Here is a 20003-nt window from a genome sequence, read left to right as displayed (position 1 = left end):
GCTTAAAAGTTGATATTTTTTCACATTCCCTGACAGTCCATTCAGGATGGAAGTACTTTTTAGCCATGGGGTTCCATTTGGTGAGCCTGAGCCCTGCCAGGGCTGAATGGTCACAATGAGAGTCAGTGTGTGCGCTGTGGAATCAGGCCCCAGGGTGTCCCCTGGAGTGGCAGAGTTAAGGGGTCCAACCACCAGAGACCCGAGGAGGAAAGCCTGTAGCAAGGTGGCCATGGGGCTGGGCAGCTTCACATCATCCACCAGAGACCAAGGGGAGGAAAACCCACGTGAGCCAAGGACCCCCAAACCTAGGCCTCGGTCCTGCCTTATGGGGGATGACATTACTTACCTGTGTTACTATGCAAAGTAAAAAATTGCATCCTCTAGGAGATATGATTTCCTGATAATATATGTCTTTCATGCAAGACGGAGGACAAAAACAAGATGATCAAAGTGGAAGTGAGAGCGCGGTGGCTCTGGTGCAGGGGACTCTGGTTCGGACACTGCACTGCCGTTAACTTGGCCCTGAGCTAGAGGTGCCTGAAAATATTCACACATAATCCCAGTCCCGGGGTTTCTACCTTCCGGGCCTGGTCGTTGTCCTCTATCTGGCCCAGGTCTCGGCCGCTGGCCTGGGCGATCCTCTTCCCAGAGACCAGGTTTCCCACCATCACAGAGGCGGGGCCGATTTCTAGAGAGAAATAGATACGGCAAACTTCAGAGAGAAATTCCTTAAAATCTGACCTCCCATTCTGTGCACGAGTTTATTCCAGGAAACCCCTCGACATAGAACAGAATGCAAAGCAATCACTGAAACATCACCAAGGACAACTGTAAGCAAACCTTGACTAGGGGTCACGTGGTACTGAGTTGCCACAGAACCCCACAGTGCCCCTTAAACCATCGCCTTCATTTTCCAGTGAGCCTGAACTCAAGGGGTCTGGTATATTCTCAGGGTGGTGGTCTTAAATGATATAGAGCGGGGTGTGGTGGCCCATGCCTACAATCCCAGCATGCCGTGAGAGCCTTAGACAGGAGGCTCACAGGTTCAAGGCCAGCCCTGCAACTTATTCAGTCTCAGCCACCCAGCAAGACCCTGCTTCCAAACAAAAGATAAAAAAGGAATAAGACCGTAGCTCAGAGGTAGAATGCCTGTGGGTTTAGTCCTCAGTGCCCAAAAGAAAATATGCAAAGGAAAAATACAGAACTTAAACAATTTTAGAATATGCCTTAGAGCCTTAGCAAATGCATTCTTTAATGAGTTTTTCGGCACTAAGTAATTAGGAGACTACCAGGTTATGTCTATTCTTGTTCTCTGGTATTATTCCACATCATGATGGTTGACAAGAAACATTGTACAGTTTTGTACTGGGGATCGAACCCAAAGTCATTCTACCTCTAAGTTACGCCCCCAGCCCTATTTTTTATTTTATTTCAAAACAGTCTAGTTTCAGAGGGCTTCGCTAAGTGGCCAAGACTGGTGTGGAACCTGTGATTCTTTTGTCTCAGCCTCCCCAGGTCTGTGCTTACAGGCCTACGCCACCATGCCCAGTGTGTACATCTTCAATACTTCTTGGGATAGACAGCAAGTGACGTCATGGATAGGATGAAATTTAGAATTATTTATGGATACCTTTTATGAGCCAATGCAGTTTTAGGTTCTGTAGTGAGATGTGGAAGAATGAATCAGAGGCTCTCCTAACACCGAAGCTCCTTTAGATTTTACTATCGCTGTCTGCTTTACTTACTAACGCTCCCCTCCGCAGTTAATGAGAACAGTCTACAGGAACCTGGAGTCTAGGTAACCGGAAGAATATGCCTTACTCAGCGAACTCATTTTTAATTTTTTCCTTGTGGCTGTTGTGGGCAGACTACATGTCTTTTCTTAGGTTTTGTTTTGTTTTGTTTGTTTTTTTTTGGTGGTACTGGGGTTCCTGGAAACCCTTCTACCTCTGGGCTACATTCCCAGACCTATTTTATATTATTTTTATTTGGAAACAGGGTCTCTTAAGCCAGCATGGCTGGCTTCGAACCTGCGCGATCCTCCTGTCTCCGCCTCCCAAGTGCAGGGATTACAAGCGTGCGCCACCACGCCCGGCTTTTTTCTTAGTTCTTTATCAAGTAACAATGAACAAAGAATCCTTTTGCATTTAACATAATAAAACATATGCTACCATATACTACAACGTTGGAACCAACAGAGGTGCTGGAGGCCATAGAAAACGCCACTGACATCAAGTGCCGACGTCCCCTGTGCAGACCGGTACCTTTCGGCACTCACGCTCTCCCCGCGGAGCTCCATTTGAGACAACTTTGCCCTCTCGGATCTGCTGCAGCCCAGCCGTCCTCTGGGGCTATCTGGCTGTGTGGGAAGCCTGAGGGCAGAAAGAGGCCCTACATACCCCAGACACGCCGGCCTCTCCTGAGCAAGGTCCTGACCGCACACTGTTCACAAGCACCCACCGGCAGTCACGTGCCAGCCGTGCAGGGCCGTGACACGCACCTGGTTGCTTCTGTCGAGGTTTAGGCAAGTTCGTGACGCAAGTGTGGGGGCACATCAGGACGTTGCAGGGGTGAAGGGAGCCCTCCAGGAAGAGCTGCTTCGTCTCCGACAAGTGTATCCCACCGAGCGGGGTTTTGGGGAGGGTGTTGGCTGGCACCAAGGCCAGGCAATAAACTCCAACTTGGTGTATACTGTCAATTGCCTAGGAAATCCAGAGGGAATGGCGTTACAGTAGGAATTACGACTTCATGCATTTAGCAACTGGTGTAGTTATTTAGTAAGTACTCGACACACACAGTTTCATCTATTACATGCAGAAATATGCTAGAGATAAAACATACCTGGAACACTGGCAAGAGCTGTCAGCGTCAAGACGAGAGACACTTTACTTACGCCCTCACCCAGTTCGACAGTTTTACATAGGACCCACATGCGATAAAAATATTTGGAAAAGCCGAGAGTGGTGGTGCACACTTGTAAAATCCCTGTGCTTGGGAGGCTGAGACAGGAGGATCACACAGGATCGAAGCCAGCCTCAGCTATTTAGTGAGGCTCTCACCAACTTAGTGAGACTCTGTTTCCAAATAAAATATAAAATAGGTCTGGGAGTGTAGCCCGGAGGTAGAAAGCCCCTGGGTTCCACCCCCAGCACCACAAAAAAAATTACATATATATGTATATATATGTATGTATGTATGTATGTATGTATGTAGAAAATTGGGAAGAATATTCAAGATTCCAAAAAGAAAACAAGCTTGCGACTTCCCCCAATGAGAATGGCGGGAACCAGGCTTGCAAAAGCCCCAGACCCTTTCCCTTGGGCTGAGACCCAGTGAAGACTCAAGGCATCGCCCCAACACAAGGCGGGGAGGCTGAGACTAAGGGGGAAATGAGTGAGTCAAGGCAAAGTCACGCCACCTGGAGCACCCGGCTCATCCACTGGAAACTGTCCTCCTCCGTTGAGTCCGGTCTCTGCTCCGCCACGATCACTATCCTTTCGTCATGAAGGACGGTCACCGAGAACACAGCTATCCTGCGGGGACAGAGGGGGAGGCGTGGTGAGCGCCCGGCCTCCCCAGACCTCCTGTGCATTAATTGTGCAGCTCCGGGGGACCCGGCTTTGAGCACACTTCAGACAGGCAAACTAGCTCCCAACTCCCCAAGCCTGCTAACGTCAGGACAGCACCCTGAATGATGCTTACAAGGCAAATCGCCTGCCTTTCCCTAGAAGGGCACCTGCGGGGAGTGGGGCAGCATTTATACCTTTTAGTAGACAGAAGGGAGCAGTGCACAATTATTGCTGGCTTTTAGAGACCTTCCTATTTGCCTCTGGAGTTGGTATCTGAGCAGTAAAACTCTCCAAATTAGGTGTTTTCTGTTCAGAAATAATGGTTTCCTGCTCAGTCCACCTGCCCTGTAAGGTCAGCAGAGACCTGTGGCCACTCCACACTTCATTGTCCCAAACAGGTGCTCAGTTTAGAGCTACCAAGGGGGGCCATGTCACAGCTGAGTAGCTGCAGCTTTATGGGCCCACGAGCCTGGCCGGGTTAGGATCCTAGGTAAGTCTGAGTTTCTTCATGTTAGGAAAACCCTTAGGTGCTGTAGTAACAAACTGAATGTCTAACAAGCCTCTGCTCAATACCAGGTGAGGAGGAGGAGAAAGAAGGAGGAGGAGGGAGAGGAGGAAAACCATAGAATGTTCAAAGCAATTGACTTTTCCATGCAAATTGTGACTTATTTTGGGGTCTCTTGCATTTGCTGTATTTAGCTCTTTATTTCATAGATTTTCATTAAAAAGGTGTTCCTCGAATGAGTATTTTTATTTAGCTTAGAGGTTAATGAAAACAAGCCATGGGGCTCAGACAGTTAGGACTTCGTGAAATCTCAGCAGCTGACGACTCTGGGCACTTCAACGGTACAGCAGAAGCAATGGTCAAAATAAATTTAAGGAATCTGCGCAACTCTTAAGCCCTTCACCTCCGGACAGAAAGCGTGGTCCGCAGGAAACGGCATGATCCACTCTCAGACGAGCGCAACTCACCTTCCTCTGTACACAAATTTCATGGGCTCCACGGCCAGGGCGGTGGCCACGATGTCATCAGCGTTGTGTCGGCGCCCGCTGACCACCATCAGACCGTCCATCTTCCCTACCACGAAGACGAGCCCCCCGGGACCAACGAACCCCAGCAAGCCTGTCCTTATGAATGGGTACTCGCTGATTGGAGCCCCTGAGCTGGTCATGGGAAACACCTGAGGAGACACAGGCTCTGGTCAGGGCACCTTTCATGTGCCTTAAAATCTTACCATTTCTCCTTAAAGGGATAGAACTTGCTTTTTTAAAAAAATATTTGACAACCCTGTAAGTGAGGAGGTTAGAGTTAACAGCTGTGAGCAGACATTTTGCAAACATGGAAAGGAACTTCTCCCTCCTGCCCACCCCATGCTGAACAAGACAATCTCCCACACCTCTAGGCCCCCAGCTAGCTCCTCCATGGCCCCAGCCTCTCGACAGGTTAACAGCCAGAAATTATTAAGCCCTGCCAAGAGACACCTAGTTCTTTTGTTTGGAAAATTATACTGTGAAAGTGGTAAGTGGAGAGGTGAGGCACATTTTAAGTAACATGTTAGCTATAAAGCAACTGATCCCTAGCGGTGAAATGTTCTCTTTCCTTACTGGAACCAAACAGAAAAGAAAAATAAAGCCAGGCACAGTGGTGCATGCCTTTAATCCCAGTACTTGGAAGGGCTGAGACAATCTGCAGGTCCAGCAACTAGAGATCCTCTTTCAAAATAAAGAAGGGCTAGAGGTGTAGGTCAGTGCCCCTGAGTTCAATTCAAATATGTATTTGTGTGTGTGTATGAATGTGTGTGTGTGTATATATATATACATATATATATGTATATATATATACACACACATATATAAATACGTACTATGTATGTATATAAATATGTTTATAAATATATGACATAAATATATGTACATATTACATAGACATACTATTTATAGGTATAAATACCTTACATAAATACCTATGCTTATATATACGTTTATTATATATACCTATGCTTATATTATTTGCTTCATCTATATTTTTATATATGTATATATTTGCATTCTATTTCTATATGTGTATATGTATATATTTGCTTTCTATCTGTATACATTTAAGTATATAACATAAATGTGTGTATATACATGGGTAAGTACCTATATCTTTCCTTCAACATTATAGAAATACATCACATAGAAAAGGGAGATTTTATTTAGACTGTATCTAGCTCCAATTTCAAGGGCTGTTTTAGAAAGCTGGATTCATACTCATACCTCCTCAATTGCACCCAGAGTTCTAGACATTTAAGAACGTATTTTCAAGCATTTCCTATTTTCTTACATAGAACTTGATCTAATTTCTCTCTCCTTGTAAGAACAGGCAGAAGAGCTGTGAGAGTTCCCAGATGTGGCACTGGGCAGCAGAGCCTGTGAGCATAACATCCTATCGTCTCCGTCCACCACACAGTGCAGGTGTGCAGCCATACCCCTGGGCGCGCGCGCTTGCGCACACACACACACACACACACACACACACCAGCTTGTGCCACCACAATTATTTAAAACACAAATCGCATCAAGTTCTCATGGGTTCACAGCCAGCCAGGTCGAGCTCTGGCTAGACTGCTGTGCAGGTGGCCAGCTGGCCTGTGCAGGTGAGGGCCTTCCAGTACCTGTGGGTGTTTTTCCAACACCCATGCGTCAGCCAACACTTGTGTTAAATAGGTTAAGGTATGAACATTAACAAAAAAGCCCTTTTTTTCTCTTGTGATACTAGGAATTGAACCACAGGGCATTTTATCTCTGAGCTACATTCCAGCCCTATTTTTTTTTCTTTCTTTCTTTTTTTTTTTTTGGTGGTACTGGGGTTCCTGGAAGCCCTTCTTCCTCCGGGCTACGCTCCCAGACCTATTTTATATTTTTAAAACAGGGTCTCTTACGCCAGCACGGCTGGCTTCGAACCTGCGTGATCCTCCTGTCTCCGCCTCCCAAGCGCGGGGATTACAAGCGTGCGCCACCACGCCCGGCTCCAGCCCTATTTTTAATTTTTAAACAATGTCTCAGTAAGTTGCCACCTTCCACCTGTGATCCTCCTGTCTCAGCTTCCCAAGTACTGGGATTATGGGATAACAGGTATGTGCTACATCAGCTGAGTAAAAAAAAGAAAAATTAAAGAAACTATTTCCTCTTTTTGATACTAGTTTTAAGGTCAGAATATGCTGAGACAAGCCATACTTATCAATAACAGTAAAAAAATGAATATAGTAAAGCCATTCAGATGAGTTATTCATCTTGCAACATTACTATATTAGGTTTCTTGTCTATCTGGCAATATTTATTTTTAAATTTTCACTGATTTTTGTGTGTGGTACTGGGGATTGAACCTGTGGGCATTCTACCTCGGAGCCGGAGCCTCACCCCTTTTATTATTTCTGTTTTTGAAACAGGGTCTTGCCAGGCTGCCGAGGGTCTGGCTGTGTTACTGAGCTGGCGTCGAACCTGAGATCCTCCCGTCCCAGCCTCTGAAGCACTGGAATTATAACCGCCATGCCTGGCTGGCCATGTCTATTAGGAGCTGGAACCATGGACAGATCTCGTAGCGAGACACCCCACTAACCTACCTCAAAGGTATTCTTGGTCATACCGGAGAGGCCGTAATACGATGTGCCCGTCGCAACCGCGCACACACACAGCTCCCCGATCTCGTCCGTTCTGCACAACTGTGGAATCCCGTCTGGCTTCACAGAGCACATGATGGCTGAAAGGACAGGAAGACAGACGATGAGAGATGTCAGGGGACCGAGCCGAGGATGGGTAAATGGAAAGATACAGGCAGAAAGAAGCAATAACTAGAACCAGACAAGTGCAATCGCCCGGCCCTTCCCTAAACTGAGTCTGTTTTCATGTTGTAGCAAAATGTCAAATTCCATGGTGGCGAGATCATTTTAGTTGCTTCAAATTTTTTTTTTTTTTTGGGTGGTACTGGGGTTCCTGGAAGCCCTTCTACCTCCGGGCTATACTCCCAGACCTACTTTTACATTTTTGTTTGGAAACAGGGTCTCCTAAGCCAGCGCACGCGGCTGGCTTCGAACCTGCGCGATCCTCCTGTCTCTGCCTCCCAAGCGCGGGGATTACAAGCGTGCGCCACCACGCCCGGCTCGCTTCAATTTTTTTAAACACTTTTCTTGGGATCCGGGCGTGGTGATGCATGCTTGTAATCCCAGTACTTGGAAGGCTGAGACAGAAGGATACAGGTTCAAGGCCAGCCTCAGCTACTTAGTGAGGCCCTCTGCAACTTAGGGAAACCCTGTTTCAAAATAAAGAATAAAAAGAGGGCTAGGAGTGTACCTTGGAGATAGAATGCCCCTGGATTCAATCCCCAGTACTGAAAAAAAAAAAAAATTGGCACACTGTAATTAAACATCACAGTGAGGTTCAGAGGCAAACATCCGTGCACACAGCACTTCCCATGTCTTTCTTTGGGCTCGCCCTACTCCCTCCCCTCCACCTTAGATTTGAGGGGGGGGGTGGTACTGAGAATTGAAGCCAAAGGCATTCTACCTCTGAGCTATACTCCCAGCTCTGTTTAATTTTTTTTTTTAATTTGAAAGTCTCAAAGGTGCAGAGAGCCTAAGTTGGTGAGACTGGCCATGCATAAGAAATAAAAAGGGCTGGGGGTATATCTTGGAGGGAGAGTGCTCCCGGGGTTCAATCCCAGTACTCAAAAAAATAAAATTAAGGAGAAAAAAAATAGAACCAGTAGAATCATGAGAAATTAAACTCACTTGAGGTAAGAAAAAAAAATCCACATTATAACTACGTGGAAATATTCTTCACCCATCAGACTTTAGAAATAAAGTTTCACAGTACACCAGGCAAGGATGAGACACTGTCATCTACGCTGCAGAAGTCTAACTCCTTACAGCCATTCTGAGCTGTAATTTGGATGATATAGTATCATCCAAATTACAGGGGCAGCTTCCCTCAAAACAGAAATCTCATCCTAGCACTTCCCCATTGGCCACTCCCCACACCTATGCTGACTGCCATCTTGGACGGAGTCCTCACAGCATCAGACCGCAGCAAAGACAGTGAAATCCACCCAAGCTGGTGGTAATAACAAACCTATGACTCCACATTCAAACAGTGTTAACACTGATGTTGCTGGATCAAGAACAGCTCTTCATGGGTTAACAACTAAGCACTGAGATACAAGACAAGACGTATGTAGTTCTTTATCATGTAAAAACCAAGCAAACTCCTAAGGAAGACAACATACAACTACTCACCCACGTGAGGATGTGTTGCTTTCTATGGTGTTGGAGAATTTCTAAGAAGAAACCTAGCAGATCCTTCTCCTACCCAGAAGAGGGATTCTGCTTAAACCGCATCATCTGACGCTTCTATTGACTTAGAAACTAGTTTATGCCAGGCATGATGGTACATGCTTCCAGCCCCAGTACTTGGGAGGCTGAGACAGGAGGATTGCAGACTCAAGGCTAGCCTCAGCTACCTAGTTTGGCCCTCTGCAACTTAGGGAGACTGTTTCAAAATAAATAAAAAAGAAGGCAGCTGGAGGACTGGGGTGCAGCTTGGATGAAGGTCCCTGGGTTTCATCTTCAGTATCCCCCCCCAAAAAAAATTAAGTGAGCTGGGGTCCTGCATATAGTTCCCTGGAGGTCCTCAAAGCACACGTTGTGCAGACAGGTGGGGAGGTAAGGCGGGGACCTTTCAACTAGGTGCCTCTGGGTTTGTCGAAGTGGTTTTTGTGATTTTACTGCTAAAAACAACCTTTACAAGTTTTGCAGACTCACATTCTTGCCTTTTTCACACACGTCTGCCAAAAGCCTTTGCTACCTCTGGGAAAGCCAAGCTTGGGTGTCCTACTTTGGCCTCAGAGTCTGAGGACTAGATGGGGAGCCGTCCAGACCCAGTGTGGGGCACCAAGCTGACCCCTGACGCCTTCTGAGGGAAGGGGAGACCGGGCTCCTAGCACGCAAAGATGCTCCCCTCCAGCTTCCAGGATATTTGGGGTTTTCCTTTCTCAGGAGGGGAAATGTGACTTCAGCTACCTAAAGCTTCGTGATTATTTCTAAAGCCAACCTCTCAGCGCTCAGCTCGCATGGATAACTCCACATCAGACAGGAAGCGGCGGGCTGCGATGGGCGTCAGCAAAGCCCGTGGGAACAGAGGCTGGGGCGCGGACTTGACCCCACGGCCCGCACTCACCCCCAGGCATGACGAGCCCGACGTCCTGCACCGTGAGCACCGACAGCTTCTCTTCCGAGTCCACGCGGATGACGCCGTAGGTCAGCCCGTGCATGGACAGCACGCCCCGGCCCGGCGGCTGGTTGCTGTCGTCCGTGGGCCTGAAACCGTAGATTCATCTGAGTATGCACAAGCGGACATGCCCCTCTATCGTGCTGACCTGTCAACGTGGACACCTGCGGGGCTAAATCCCCTGGCAGACAGGGCCGGAGGCCAAAAGCGTTCCTCTGTTCCGTTCCTACACCAGTAGTTCTTGCTCTGGTTTAACCTCTCATACCTCTGAGTATGATAGGTTATTTTACAAAACTCTTTGGGAATCACAAATACAGGGCTCTGCTGACTTCCTGGCCCTCCCTCAGGGCTCTGGAGATGCACTGACACCCCCCACCCCCGGCTGCACCCCTGGTTCTGCAACAGATTACATTTGAATCAAGAAAACAGTATATTAAAAACAACACAGGAGCCTAGAAATACGATTATTTTACCTGTAAGATTTTACAAGGGTAAAACTAACCAGATAAAAAGTATGATTAAATAAACTGGGCATGGTGATGGATGCCTGTAAACCCAACACTTGGGAGATTGAGACAGGAGGGTCACAGGTTTGAGGGCAGCCTCAGCAATGTTGTGTGACTCAAGAGCCTAGCAAGACCATGTTTCAGAAACACCAAAAACAAAAGGTAAAACTTAGAGGTAGAATACTCCTGGCTTCAAGCCCCGGTACGATGAAACGTCCAAATAAAACCCATGCGAAATTACATGGACACAGTGAGCTCATAACAGGAGTGAGTTTTATTCTCCTGCCCCCCCCAAGACTCCAAAGCAAAAACCTGACACAAACACCAGAGTTCCCAGAGGTTCCACCACCATCTGCACCCTCCATTATGGTCCACCACAAAGATTCAATGTAAAAGCCCCAAATTACAAACCTAGTGTCTTTTACGGGCTAAACTATCTCCCTCTCAAAAGGTAAACTCCTGGTACCCAGAGTAAGAGCCAGGTTAGAGAATCTTTGGCAGGTGTAATCAAGTCAGGATAAGGTCATTTAGAACTTAAATCCAGGTATTGGTGTACTCCTAAGAGAAGAGACACACGGAGAACCTTCTCTCATGACAGAGGCAGCCTGCAAGACACACCTAGAAGCCACCAAGGAAAGCTGAGGGCTGCCAACAGCCTCCTGTGGCCGGAGGGAGGCCTTGGAGCCTCCAGAAGGAATTGACCCAGCCCACAACTACAATTTGAAATTTCACCTCCAGAGAAAGAGAATAAATTTCTGTTCTCTAAAGCCAGCCAGTTTGTGGTTGTTAAGATGGTCCTAGGAAAGCGATATACTATACTAACAATAAATATTTAGGGACCAGGTGTGGTGGTGCACGCCACAATCCCGGCATTTGGGAGGCTGAGACCGGAGGATGGCAGGTTTGAAGCCAGCCTCAAGAAGACCTTGTTTCCAAATAAGGAATAAAATAGGGATGGGGGTATAGCTTAGAGGTAGAATGCCCCTGAGTTCAATCCCCAGGAAAACATACATGCACAGGTACACACACACACACACACACACACACACACACGCACACAGATTTTTTTTTTCGGGTGTGGGGATGGAACCGAGGGGCATTTGACCTCCGAGTTACACCCCCTTCCCTATTTTTTATTCTTTGTTTTTAAACAGGGTCTAAGTTGTGAAGGGCTTAAGTAGCTGAGGCTGTCCGCGAACCACAATCCTCTGGTCTCAGCCTCCCAAATGCTGGGATTACAACCATGCACCATCATGCCCAGCTATGTTTAGGATTTTAAAAAGCCACATAAGAACAAATTTCAGGACCAGCCATGATTATTCCAAGTATGGGACGATTTAGAACATGGTGACAGAAGCCTCTGAGAACCAGAAATCAGGACCATGAGGTTCTTTTGAAGATCTAGGAACGCAGAGTTTGTTGCGTGGGTTACAAGACCCTCTTCTCTGCCATCAATAGTTGAAAACCAAGACAACATCTCAAGGTTATCTACCATGTTTGCTCTAGGTAATTTTCTATTAAGCTTATAAAATGATCACTCTGTGACACTAATACATTAGGGAACAATTAAGACAGATGAATTCCTTGGCAGGCACACTATCTGTGCATGCACAAATCCTCTCACGGAAAGATGTACAGATAGTGAAAACAGCACATTGCCAAAGCATGAACACATTGAGATTCGGCTTTTGTTTAAAAACAAATGGATTTGTACATGTATGTAATTTTTTTTTTTTTTTGGTGGTACTGGGGTTCCTGGAAGCCCTTCTACCTCCGGGCTACACTCCCAGACCTATTTTTACATTTTTATTTGGAAACAGGGTCTCCTAAGCCAGCGCGCGCGGCTGGCTTCGAACCTGCGCGATCCTCCTGTCTCTGCCTCCCAAGCGCGGGGATGACAAGCGTGTGCCACCACGCCCGGCCATGTACGTAATTTTTAAGTACCTGCAGAACCAGGTACATATACCCAGTATTAATTTTATCTACCTACCACCCTGTGTTTAGATTTAATCGATTCCTTTGCTGGTCAGAGTACACTCAGACCACAGGGTTCTTTCTCTTATAGGACTCAAACTATGTGCCGATCTAATTGTTTCCCCATTATCAGAAACTCGCATTCACAGAAATGTTAGTTTTGTTGCCCAAATAAGAGGGTGTGGGAGCTTAGTGCGACTCAGATCTATGAGTCCATCTCTAGATCTCAACAGGTTTGTGTCCCTCCCGGATGTTTCCTGGCTCCTACCCCAGGACAGCACACACATCTTGGTTCATTGATATCTTTAGTGAAAACCATGAGCAACACACAGGTATGTACATTCCTAGCATGGCCAAGGCAAGTATTTCAACAAAAATAAAAGGCTAAGTCCCTGTTTATGTGCCACCTGCTTGTCAATGGAATTGCCTATCTCACTAGTAATCAAGAAATCAAACTCCAGACTATTCTGTAGGAAAATATAAATCATGTACACATACAGATGCATTTGTTTTCAAACAAAAGCCGAATCCCAACGTGTTTATGCTTTGGCAATGTGCTATTTTCACTAAATATACCTGCATATCTTTCCATTTGAGTATTTGTGCATGCACATATGACGTGTACCTGCCGAGGGACTCATCTGTCTTAATTGTTCCCTAATATTCAGTAATGGGATCATATAGTCATTTTACACTTTTTTTTTGTACAGTGGCACCACTTCTGCCAAGCTACACATGTAAAAAGACATACATCTAAATTTTAAAGAAAACCTAATGGCCTTCTAAAAAGAAAATGCCGGGTGTATTCATTTCGAGTCACCCCTCCATGTCAGTCTGGTATGGAGCTGTTCCTGTTCTCTGTATTTCCATCTTTTAATAAACTTCTTTTAAAAAAATAAAAAAAGAAAAAGAAAATGCCCATCTGTATTCCCACCAACAGAATGTGATTGTTCTCATTTGTTAGACATGCAGATAGCAGGCTGTATGCGGCCTTAAATATTTCATATTTTTAACAATGACTAGGTAGGTTAGTGATGTATATATATTTTTTGAGACATACTGGGGATGGAAGTCAGGGTCACTGTACCTCTGAGCTATATCCCCAGCCTGATTTTTTATTCTTTATTTTGAAACAGGATCTTACCAAGCTGCAAAGGGCCTCAAGTAGCTGAGGCTGTCTGCGAACTGTGGTCCTCCTGTCTCAACCTTCCAATTCTGGGATTACAAGCGTGCGCCACCTTGCCTGGATTGAGGTATTCGTTACAGCAAATCCTGTGCAGAGGTGGGGAGAGGTCGCTGGCACAACCACAGCTCTTGGTCGGAGCCAGGCACCAAACCCAGCTAGGCCATCTCCCAAGCAGCACTGATTTCCATCTACTTTTGCTAACACTGACAATCAGACTTTAAAAATCTTTTGCAATTTGGTGAGCAAAACACTGTTTCTCTCAGTTTGTGTTCCCTGGGTCTTTAACAAAGTTAGATGATCTTTCTCCACCACCATTCTCCCAAGGATAAAAATTCCAAGAAGAAGAACTAGGCAGCGAAGTGGAAAAATAATCCTGATATACAGAATTCGTGGTGACTCAACTACAGTGACTTTAGTAAGCACTCATGCTAAATTAAGTAATGGCTTGTAAAGAGGGCGACCCATCTGTCCACTTTCAGACTCAATTTCAGGATCAAGTGGAGGAGGACTGTCAGCTCCAGGGGCCTCACAAGGAACACACACGTCAAGGAGAATTGTTTCAGGTATTTGTACAATGTAGAGAAGCGGCTTCTACACTCAGTTACAAAGGGAGAAGATGGAGCTCAGTACACAGTACTGCACGGACGTGGAAACTACTAATTAAAACAAATTGGAAAGAAAGAAGGCCACGTTCAACCTCAGCACTGGCCTGGATAACGTGCTCTGAGCCCAGCAGCTTCGACCCAGCAGTGTGCAACACTTAAAAATACACCTAGCATTAAAAATAACAATGCCGTGATAAGGCCAACCTCTCAATAAGCCTTTAGCTTATCTTGCTGCGCTAACACCTGAAGATATAGCTACTATAAATTGCCATGAGCGCATCTCCACAGTGCCACCCTCGGCAGCAGACGGAGCCTGGCCAGGCTCAACGTGCATTAACACAAAATAAATGGACAATTTCCATTTCTAGGGTTTAAGAGAGTAACTGTGACTGGGCTTCCAAAGCTTTAACGCTGTTTGTCATTCACAGAAAGAATCCTTTTACAAGTTAGAAAACAAAGGTTCTTCTTTTCTTTCGTCTTGGATAGGTAACCTCTAACTCAGGAATTCTCAGCGTACGAACAATGTTAGAGTTATGGTAGAGTTTGGAGAATAAACATGGTCAACTGGCCTTTCCTCTTCCCCACCATTTACTGTCGTATTTCTATGTCATAGTTTGTAAAATGACACACAAAACATCAGTGATACTTGAAGCCACTCTGTGTGAAGTCTCCCTGTACGTCCAACATATTTAGGCACCTTATATAACTCATCCTGTTTAGTGCTTGCACGGGCCTACGAGGGGGTCCTGCTTTGAACCCCACTTCACGGATGTAAAGTCCAAGTCCTGAAGGCGATGCACGCCCATGTTGCATGTGAGGAGCCAGCTGGGCCCAGGCCGACAGCCTCCAACACACAATGGTGGAGCAGAGCGCAGGCTCAGAGAGCAAGGCACAGCTCCACCCCTGACCCCGGCGTCTTCCCACAGAGGACATACACCCCGCAGGGTATCAACATCTCACACAGCAGCAACCGTGCGGAAACCTGTTTGGGCTCCACAAAATCAACTACTGAGAAGTTACTGTCAGCAATTGGAGGTGAGGGCCTTCTGATAGGACCTGGGGACCAGAGCCTGGAAGGAAGAATTCTTCCTCTTGCTGCTGAGACACCAGGTGTTTCCAAAGGCGTCTTTTTGGGTGCATGTATGGTACTAGCGATTGAACCTGGGGTCCTTCTACCTTTGAGCTACACTCCTGGCTGTACTTTATTTTATAATAGGGTTTTGCTAAGTTACTTCCTGCTGGCCTGAAACATGCGATTCTCCTGATCCTGTCTCAGCCTCCCATGTCTTGGATTACAGGTGTGCACCACTACATGGGCAAGATGTTTTTTAGGCAAAGGAAAATGAGTCTTTACTATAGTGCACACGTGGCCCAACATATACAGACACTGGACACAGCACCAGAAATGAATTTCTTCCTTTCCCAGCGGGTCTTTTCAAACTACAGCAAACAACCCTCTAATGCATTAACAGTGCCAGGTAAAAATCCCCAAATTCAGTACAAAATATGAAAGTAACTTCACTATTTAGTGTGGTAACTTTCAAGAATGAAACACATACCTGAAGTCTTAGTTTTCTTTTTTTCCAAAAAGAAAGATACAAAGTAAAAGCAGCATAGGATAGTAAAGTTATGAGTTCATTTAATGTTATTTTCTTTGGTAAGCACATTACATGCCCATTTTAAAAAAAGATATTTTAAGAGCTATTTAAAATGGAAAATGAGCCAGGCGTGGTGGCGCACCCTTGTAATCCAAGCATTTGGGAGGCTGAGACAGGAGGATCGTGGTTCACACGGCCAGCCTCAGCTACTTAGTGAGGCTCTTTGCAACTCAGTGAGAGCCTGTTTCAAGATAAAGAATAAAAACTAGGGCTTGGGGTGTAGCTCAGAGGTAGAATGCCCTTGGGTTCCATCCCCAGTACTGCAATAAATACATAAATAAATAAATAAGTAAATAAATAGGAAAATGAGTCTGGCAGGGTGTGGGGAAACAGAACTCTTGTACACCACTGGTGGGAGTGTAGAGTAGTACAACCACTATGGGATCAGATGGAGGTTCCTCAAAAGACTAGATATGGAACCCCTATATGACCCAACTCTACCACTTCTTATCTTTCCAAAACTTAGAACGCTCCAGTGAGACCTGCATACCCCTGTCTAGAGAAGCACAATTTACTATAGCCGACTGTGGAACCAACCTAGGATCCGTGAGCAGGTGAACAGATCAAGAAAGTCTGGTAATATATGCACAGGATGGAGTTTTACTCGGCTGTGACTAGTGAGATGTCATGTTCAGGAGAACCAATGGAACCAGAGGACATGATGTTATGTCTCAAAGTCAAGGGCCCTGTTTTCTTTTCTCCATATATGGAGCCAGAGAGAAAACTGGAAAAAAAAGGGGGGGCTTTGGATAATTGGAAATAGTGGAAAGACAAAGAGGGGCAGAAAAGAAAAATGAAGACTGTTCAAATAATACTATTTCCACCTATGAAAGGATCACTACCAACGTCACTAATAAATGTAGGGGGGAACGGGTAGTAAGAGAGGATCCGGAAAGAGACACACAAGTCCTGGGGGACCTGTTTCTATCACTTTTTTTTTTTTTTGGTACTGGGGAGGGAAGCCAGGGGCGTTTTGCCTCTGAGCTCCACCTCCAGCCCTATTTATTTTGAAACAGGGTCTCACTGAATTACAGAGGGCCTCACTAAGTAGCTGAGGCTATCCATGAACCGCGATCCTCCTGTCTCAGTCTCCCAAATGCTGAGATTACAAGTGTGCGCCATGTCTGGCTTGCTTCTACTACTACGAATTTCACTATGATGTAAGATTATAATTACAAGGTGCCAGAGAAAGTTTAAAAAAAAAGTTGTTTCTACAGTGTGACTTCCTCCCCTAACCACGGTAGTGCAAAGTCTTGGGATTTTTTTTCTTGATGAAAATACTATTTGAAGATATTTTTTTGTGTGATTACCAGATCATAGCAATGCTTTGGGAATTGCTTTTTACTTGCCTTGTCTGCCTTCCCGTGTCTTAAGATATAAACCTCAGTCCATGTAAGGTGCTACAGGGCCACCTCCTCCTTAGCTGTCTTCTGCCTTTGCCAAAACACACCTGGGCACAATGAAATCAAACACAATGCAGGCAGAATACACCCTGCAACACAGGGCGACACAGCTGCTCTGCTCCCCAGTGCCACCGAATTCAGATGTTTCTCAGCTGACTTTTACCTCTAAACTACTTCGTGGTTGGGGGTATTGTAAGATTTCATCTAAACTTAGATAAAATGACAAGCATTGTTTACCAACTTATCTTGCTGTGTTTTAAAGAAAAGACCATGAATCTCTTCTCCAAGTCTGAGTAGTCAAAAAAAATTTCTTCAGAGTCAGACATGGTGGTACACTCCAGTAATCCCACTACTTGGGAGGCTGACTCAGGAAGGTAGCAGGTTCATGGCCAGCCTCGGCAACTTTGAGGGACTCCTCGGCAACTTTGAAAGACCCCGTTTCAAAAAAATAATTAAGACTGGGGTTGTAGCCAGGAGGTAGGATGTTCTGGATTCAATCCTCAGTACTAACAACAACAACAACAACAAAATCTCTTGAAAGCCCCACTTTAATTCCTGGGCTATTATTTTCTTTTAATCCTGGTTATGTCCCAGGCAGAAGCTGATCAATTTCACTATCAGATGGGCATTAGGGTTTTCTCCCAACTTTATATAAACTTCTGGGTTGAAGTTGAAAAAGAAAATGACTAGGGAGCTTAGAGGGTATCTGTCTTTCTCTGGAATTACCGATTTAGGTTTTTATATATTCATTGTTTCTCATTGTGGAAGCAAGGTCCTGAAATTAATACCTGTAGTTTCAGGTATTTGTCCTGACACAAATACCTGTAGTTAAAAAGTTAAAAGTAGTTGTTTTAGTTCAATAAACTATCGAGATGTCGCTCTAAGGAATCTGTTATTCTAGTGACTAAACACATCCGGGCAGTCCAGAGACACCAAGGGACAGAAAACACCCTCTTTTCAGTTTGCATTTGCTCTTGTGTTGTAACTCTGCTGGTGAGTTTGGGACCGCGAGCCCCCATTCCGCCAAGGTCTTTCTATTCTACAACTAGTTTTGACACAAAAAGGGAGCACACAAGGTATTGTGGGATGGTGACAGTGCTGAAGAAATTACTTTTAACACCCAGGAGTCCGTCTTCTTGAGCCATCACTGAATGCCACAGACTGGGCCGTTTACGGAGCAGAGTTGGATTTGGCTCTGGCGGCGGGTCAGCCCAAGAGCAACGCCTGGCATCTGCTCAAAGCCTTCTTGCTTCGCCATGTAGGGCCAGGCAGGGTCTCTCTCCCTCTTCCTACAAAATCACTAATACCATTCTGGGGTCCCCACCCTTATGACCTCAAATAACCCCAGTCACCCCTCCCCAAGTCCTACCTCCGACACTATTAACTTAGGACTCTGGGGGCCGAGTTTCCAAATTGTGGATTTCAGGGGACGCCTGCAAACCACAACACTGGGTAAAAACACAGATGGCACAGGTTGCCGGTACAGTCCTGAGAAGCAAGCTACTCCTCGCCCTTGCCGGGCTGAGGTGTGAGGTGCGGTGCACGCACATCAACAGACATGGGGACAGAGCCACAGAGACAGGCACGTCTCCTGCCCCTGCCAGTTCTCCAACTCATGTTCTTAAAAAGCTCCAACCTCCTGCAATGAAGGCTGCTCACTTTTTTTGAGGGAGGGGGTTGGGGATGAAACCCAGGGGCATTTGACCTCCAAGCTACCATCTCCCTGCCCAATTTTTTATTCTTTATTTTGAAACAGGGTCTCACACTAAGTAGCTGAGGCTGTCCTCGAACCGCGATCTTCTGGTCTCACCTCCCGAATGCTGGGATTACAAGTGTGCGCCACCACGCGCGGCTAGGTCACTGTTTTGAGACTCCCGTGCTCTCAGGGACACCCTGCCAGGGCCAGTCTTACCACTCGTCTGCCTTTCAGTGTTGGGAGCACAGCTGGAGGGGACACCTTGAGTCCCAGGCACCAGCCTGCACCCCCACGCCACCACCACCAGGGTCCTGCTGCCAGCTCTCAGAAGCACCTCTGCACCCTGCTCGTTCATCAAGATGGTGGTATTGATTCTAGGAACTCTAGAATCATCCAACACATTCTCCCTTGCGCAAGAGGCATTTTGTTTTGCATGGGAGAAACGACGTAAAGGTACTCAACAGTCGCAGCCTCTGGCCACCACCCCACCGGGCCCGGAGCTCCAGGACTCAGGCCCGCAGTCTGCAAAGGTTGACTCCTGGCCCAGCCCTGCTGGCTGGCACCCATGGCCTAAACCCACTGCCACACGCGCAGCTTTCCCGTAGCCACCCGGCTTGCTGACGGGCATTTCTTACTGCAGACAATCACCCAGTGACACGTGATCCACAAGGGCCAAACATCTCCCAACAGCGAGCAAATGCACCTCTAGTTTCGTTTTCCTGCTCAGAGATAATAACCGACTGTCATTTTTTAATTAAGTGGACCAAAAGCCGGGCAAGCAATCAGCTGCACTGCGCTGTTTACCGGAACTTCAATCGCTGCTTCATTACCAGGGCAGGACGAGCCGGACCCCACAGATGATTAAACATGGGGCATTATCGGTGCCACGAAGATGGCATCAGAGACAATGCCAATCCTCAAGTCTTGTAATGAGCAAGTCCTCTGCTGGCCTCTCTCTGCCACACAGCTGCACAACACAACACCCAAAAGCTAGCTTTGCCTTAAAAATCTAAGTATTAGAACATATGAACTATTATGCCTCCAGCCCTACGCTTTCTTTCTAAAGATGCTTCAGAAAGCATTCACCTTGTCCCCGCCCCCAAATCCATCAAGAAGCCTTCCCAGACACGCCTTTCACATGG

At 46.3% G+C, this 20003-nt stretch overlaps 1 protein-coding gene across 2 annotated transcripts in view; it reads right to left on the bottom strand.

Moving 5' to 3' along the window:
* Nucleotides 1-20003, bottom strand: part of DIP2C (disco interacting protein 2 homolog C) — a gene marked incomplete at both ends in the record, with an annotated part of 371916 nt that overhangs the window by 53992 nt on the left and 297921 nt on the right. For both annotated transcript variants that reach the window (XM_080716999.1, XM_080717000.1), the window contains 6 exons: nt 579-688; nt 2501-2702; nt 3419-3533; nt 4542-4750; nt 7175-7311; nt 9783-9922. In XM_080716999.1, the coding sequence (XP_080573125.1) occupies nt 579-688; nt 2501-2702; nt 3419-3533; nt 4542-4750; nt 7175-7311; nt 9783-9922 (913 nt within the window). The remainder of the gene's footprint in view (nt 1-578; nt 689-2500; nt 2703-3418; nt 3534-4541; nt 4751-7174; nt 7312-9782; nt 9923-20003) is intronic.

The sequence above is a fragment of the Muscardinus avellanarius genome, assembly GCF_963383645.1.
Source record: "Muscardinus avellanarius genome assembly, chromosome: 20".
Taxonomy (NCBI): Eukaryota; Metazoa; Chordata; class Mammalia; order Rodentia; family Gliridae; genus Muscardinus; species Muscardinus avellanarius.
The sequence above is the reverse complement of the archived record's forward strand: the minus strand, read 5'-3'. Positions and strand labels throughout refer to the sequence as shown.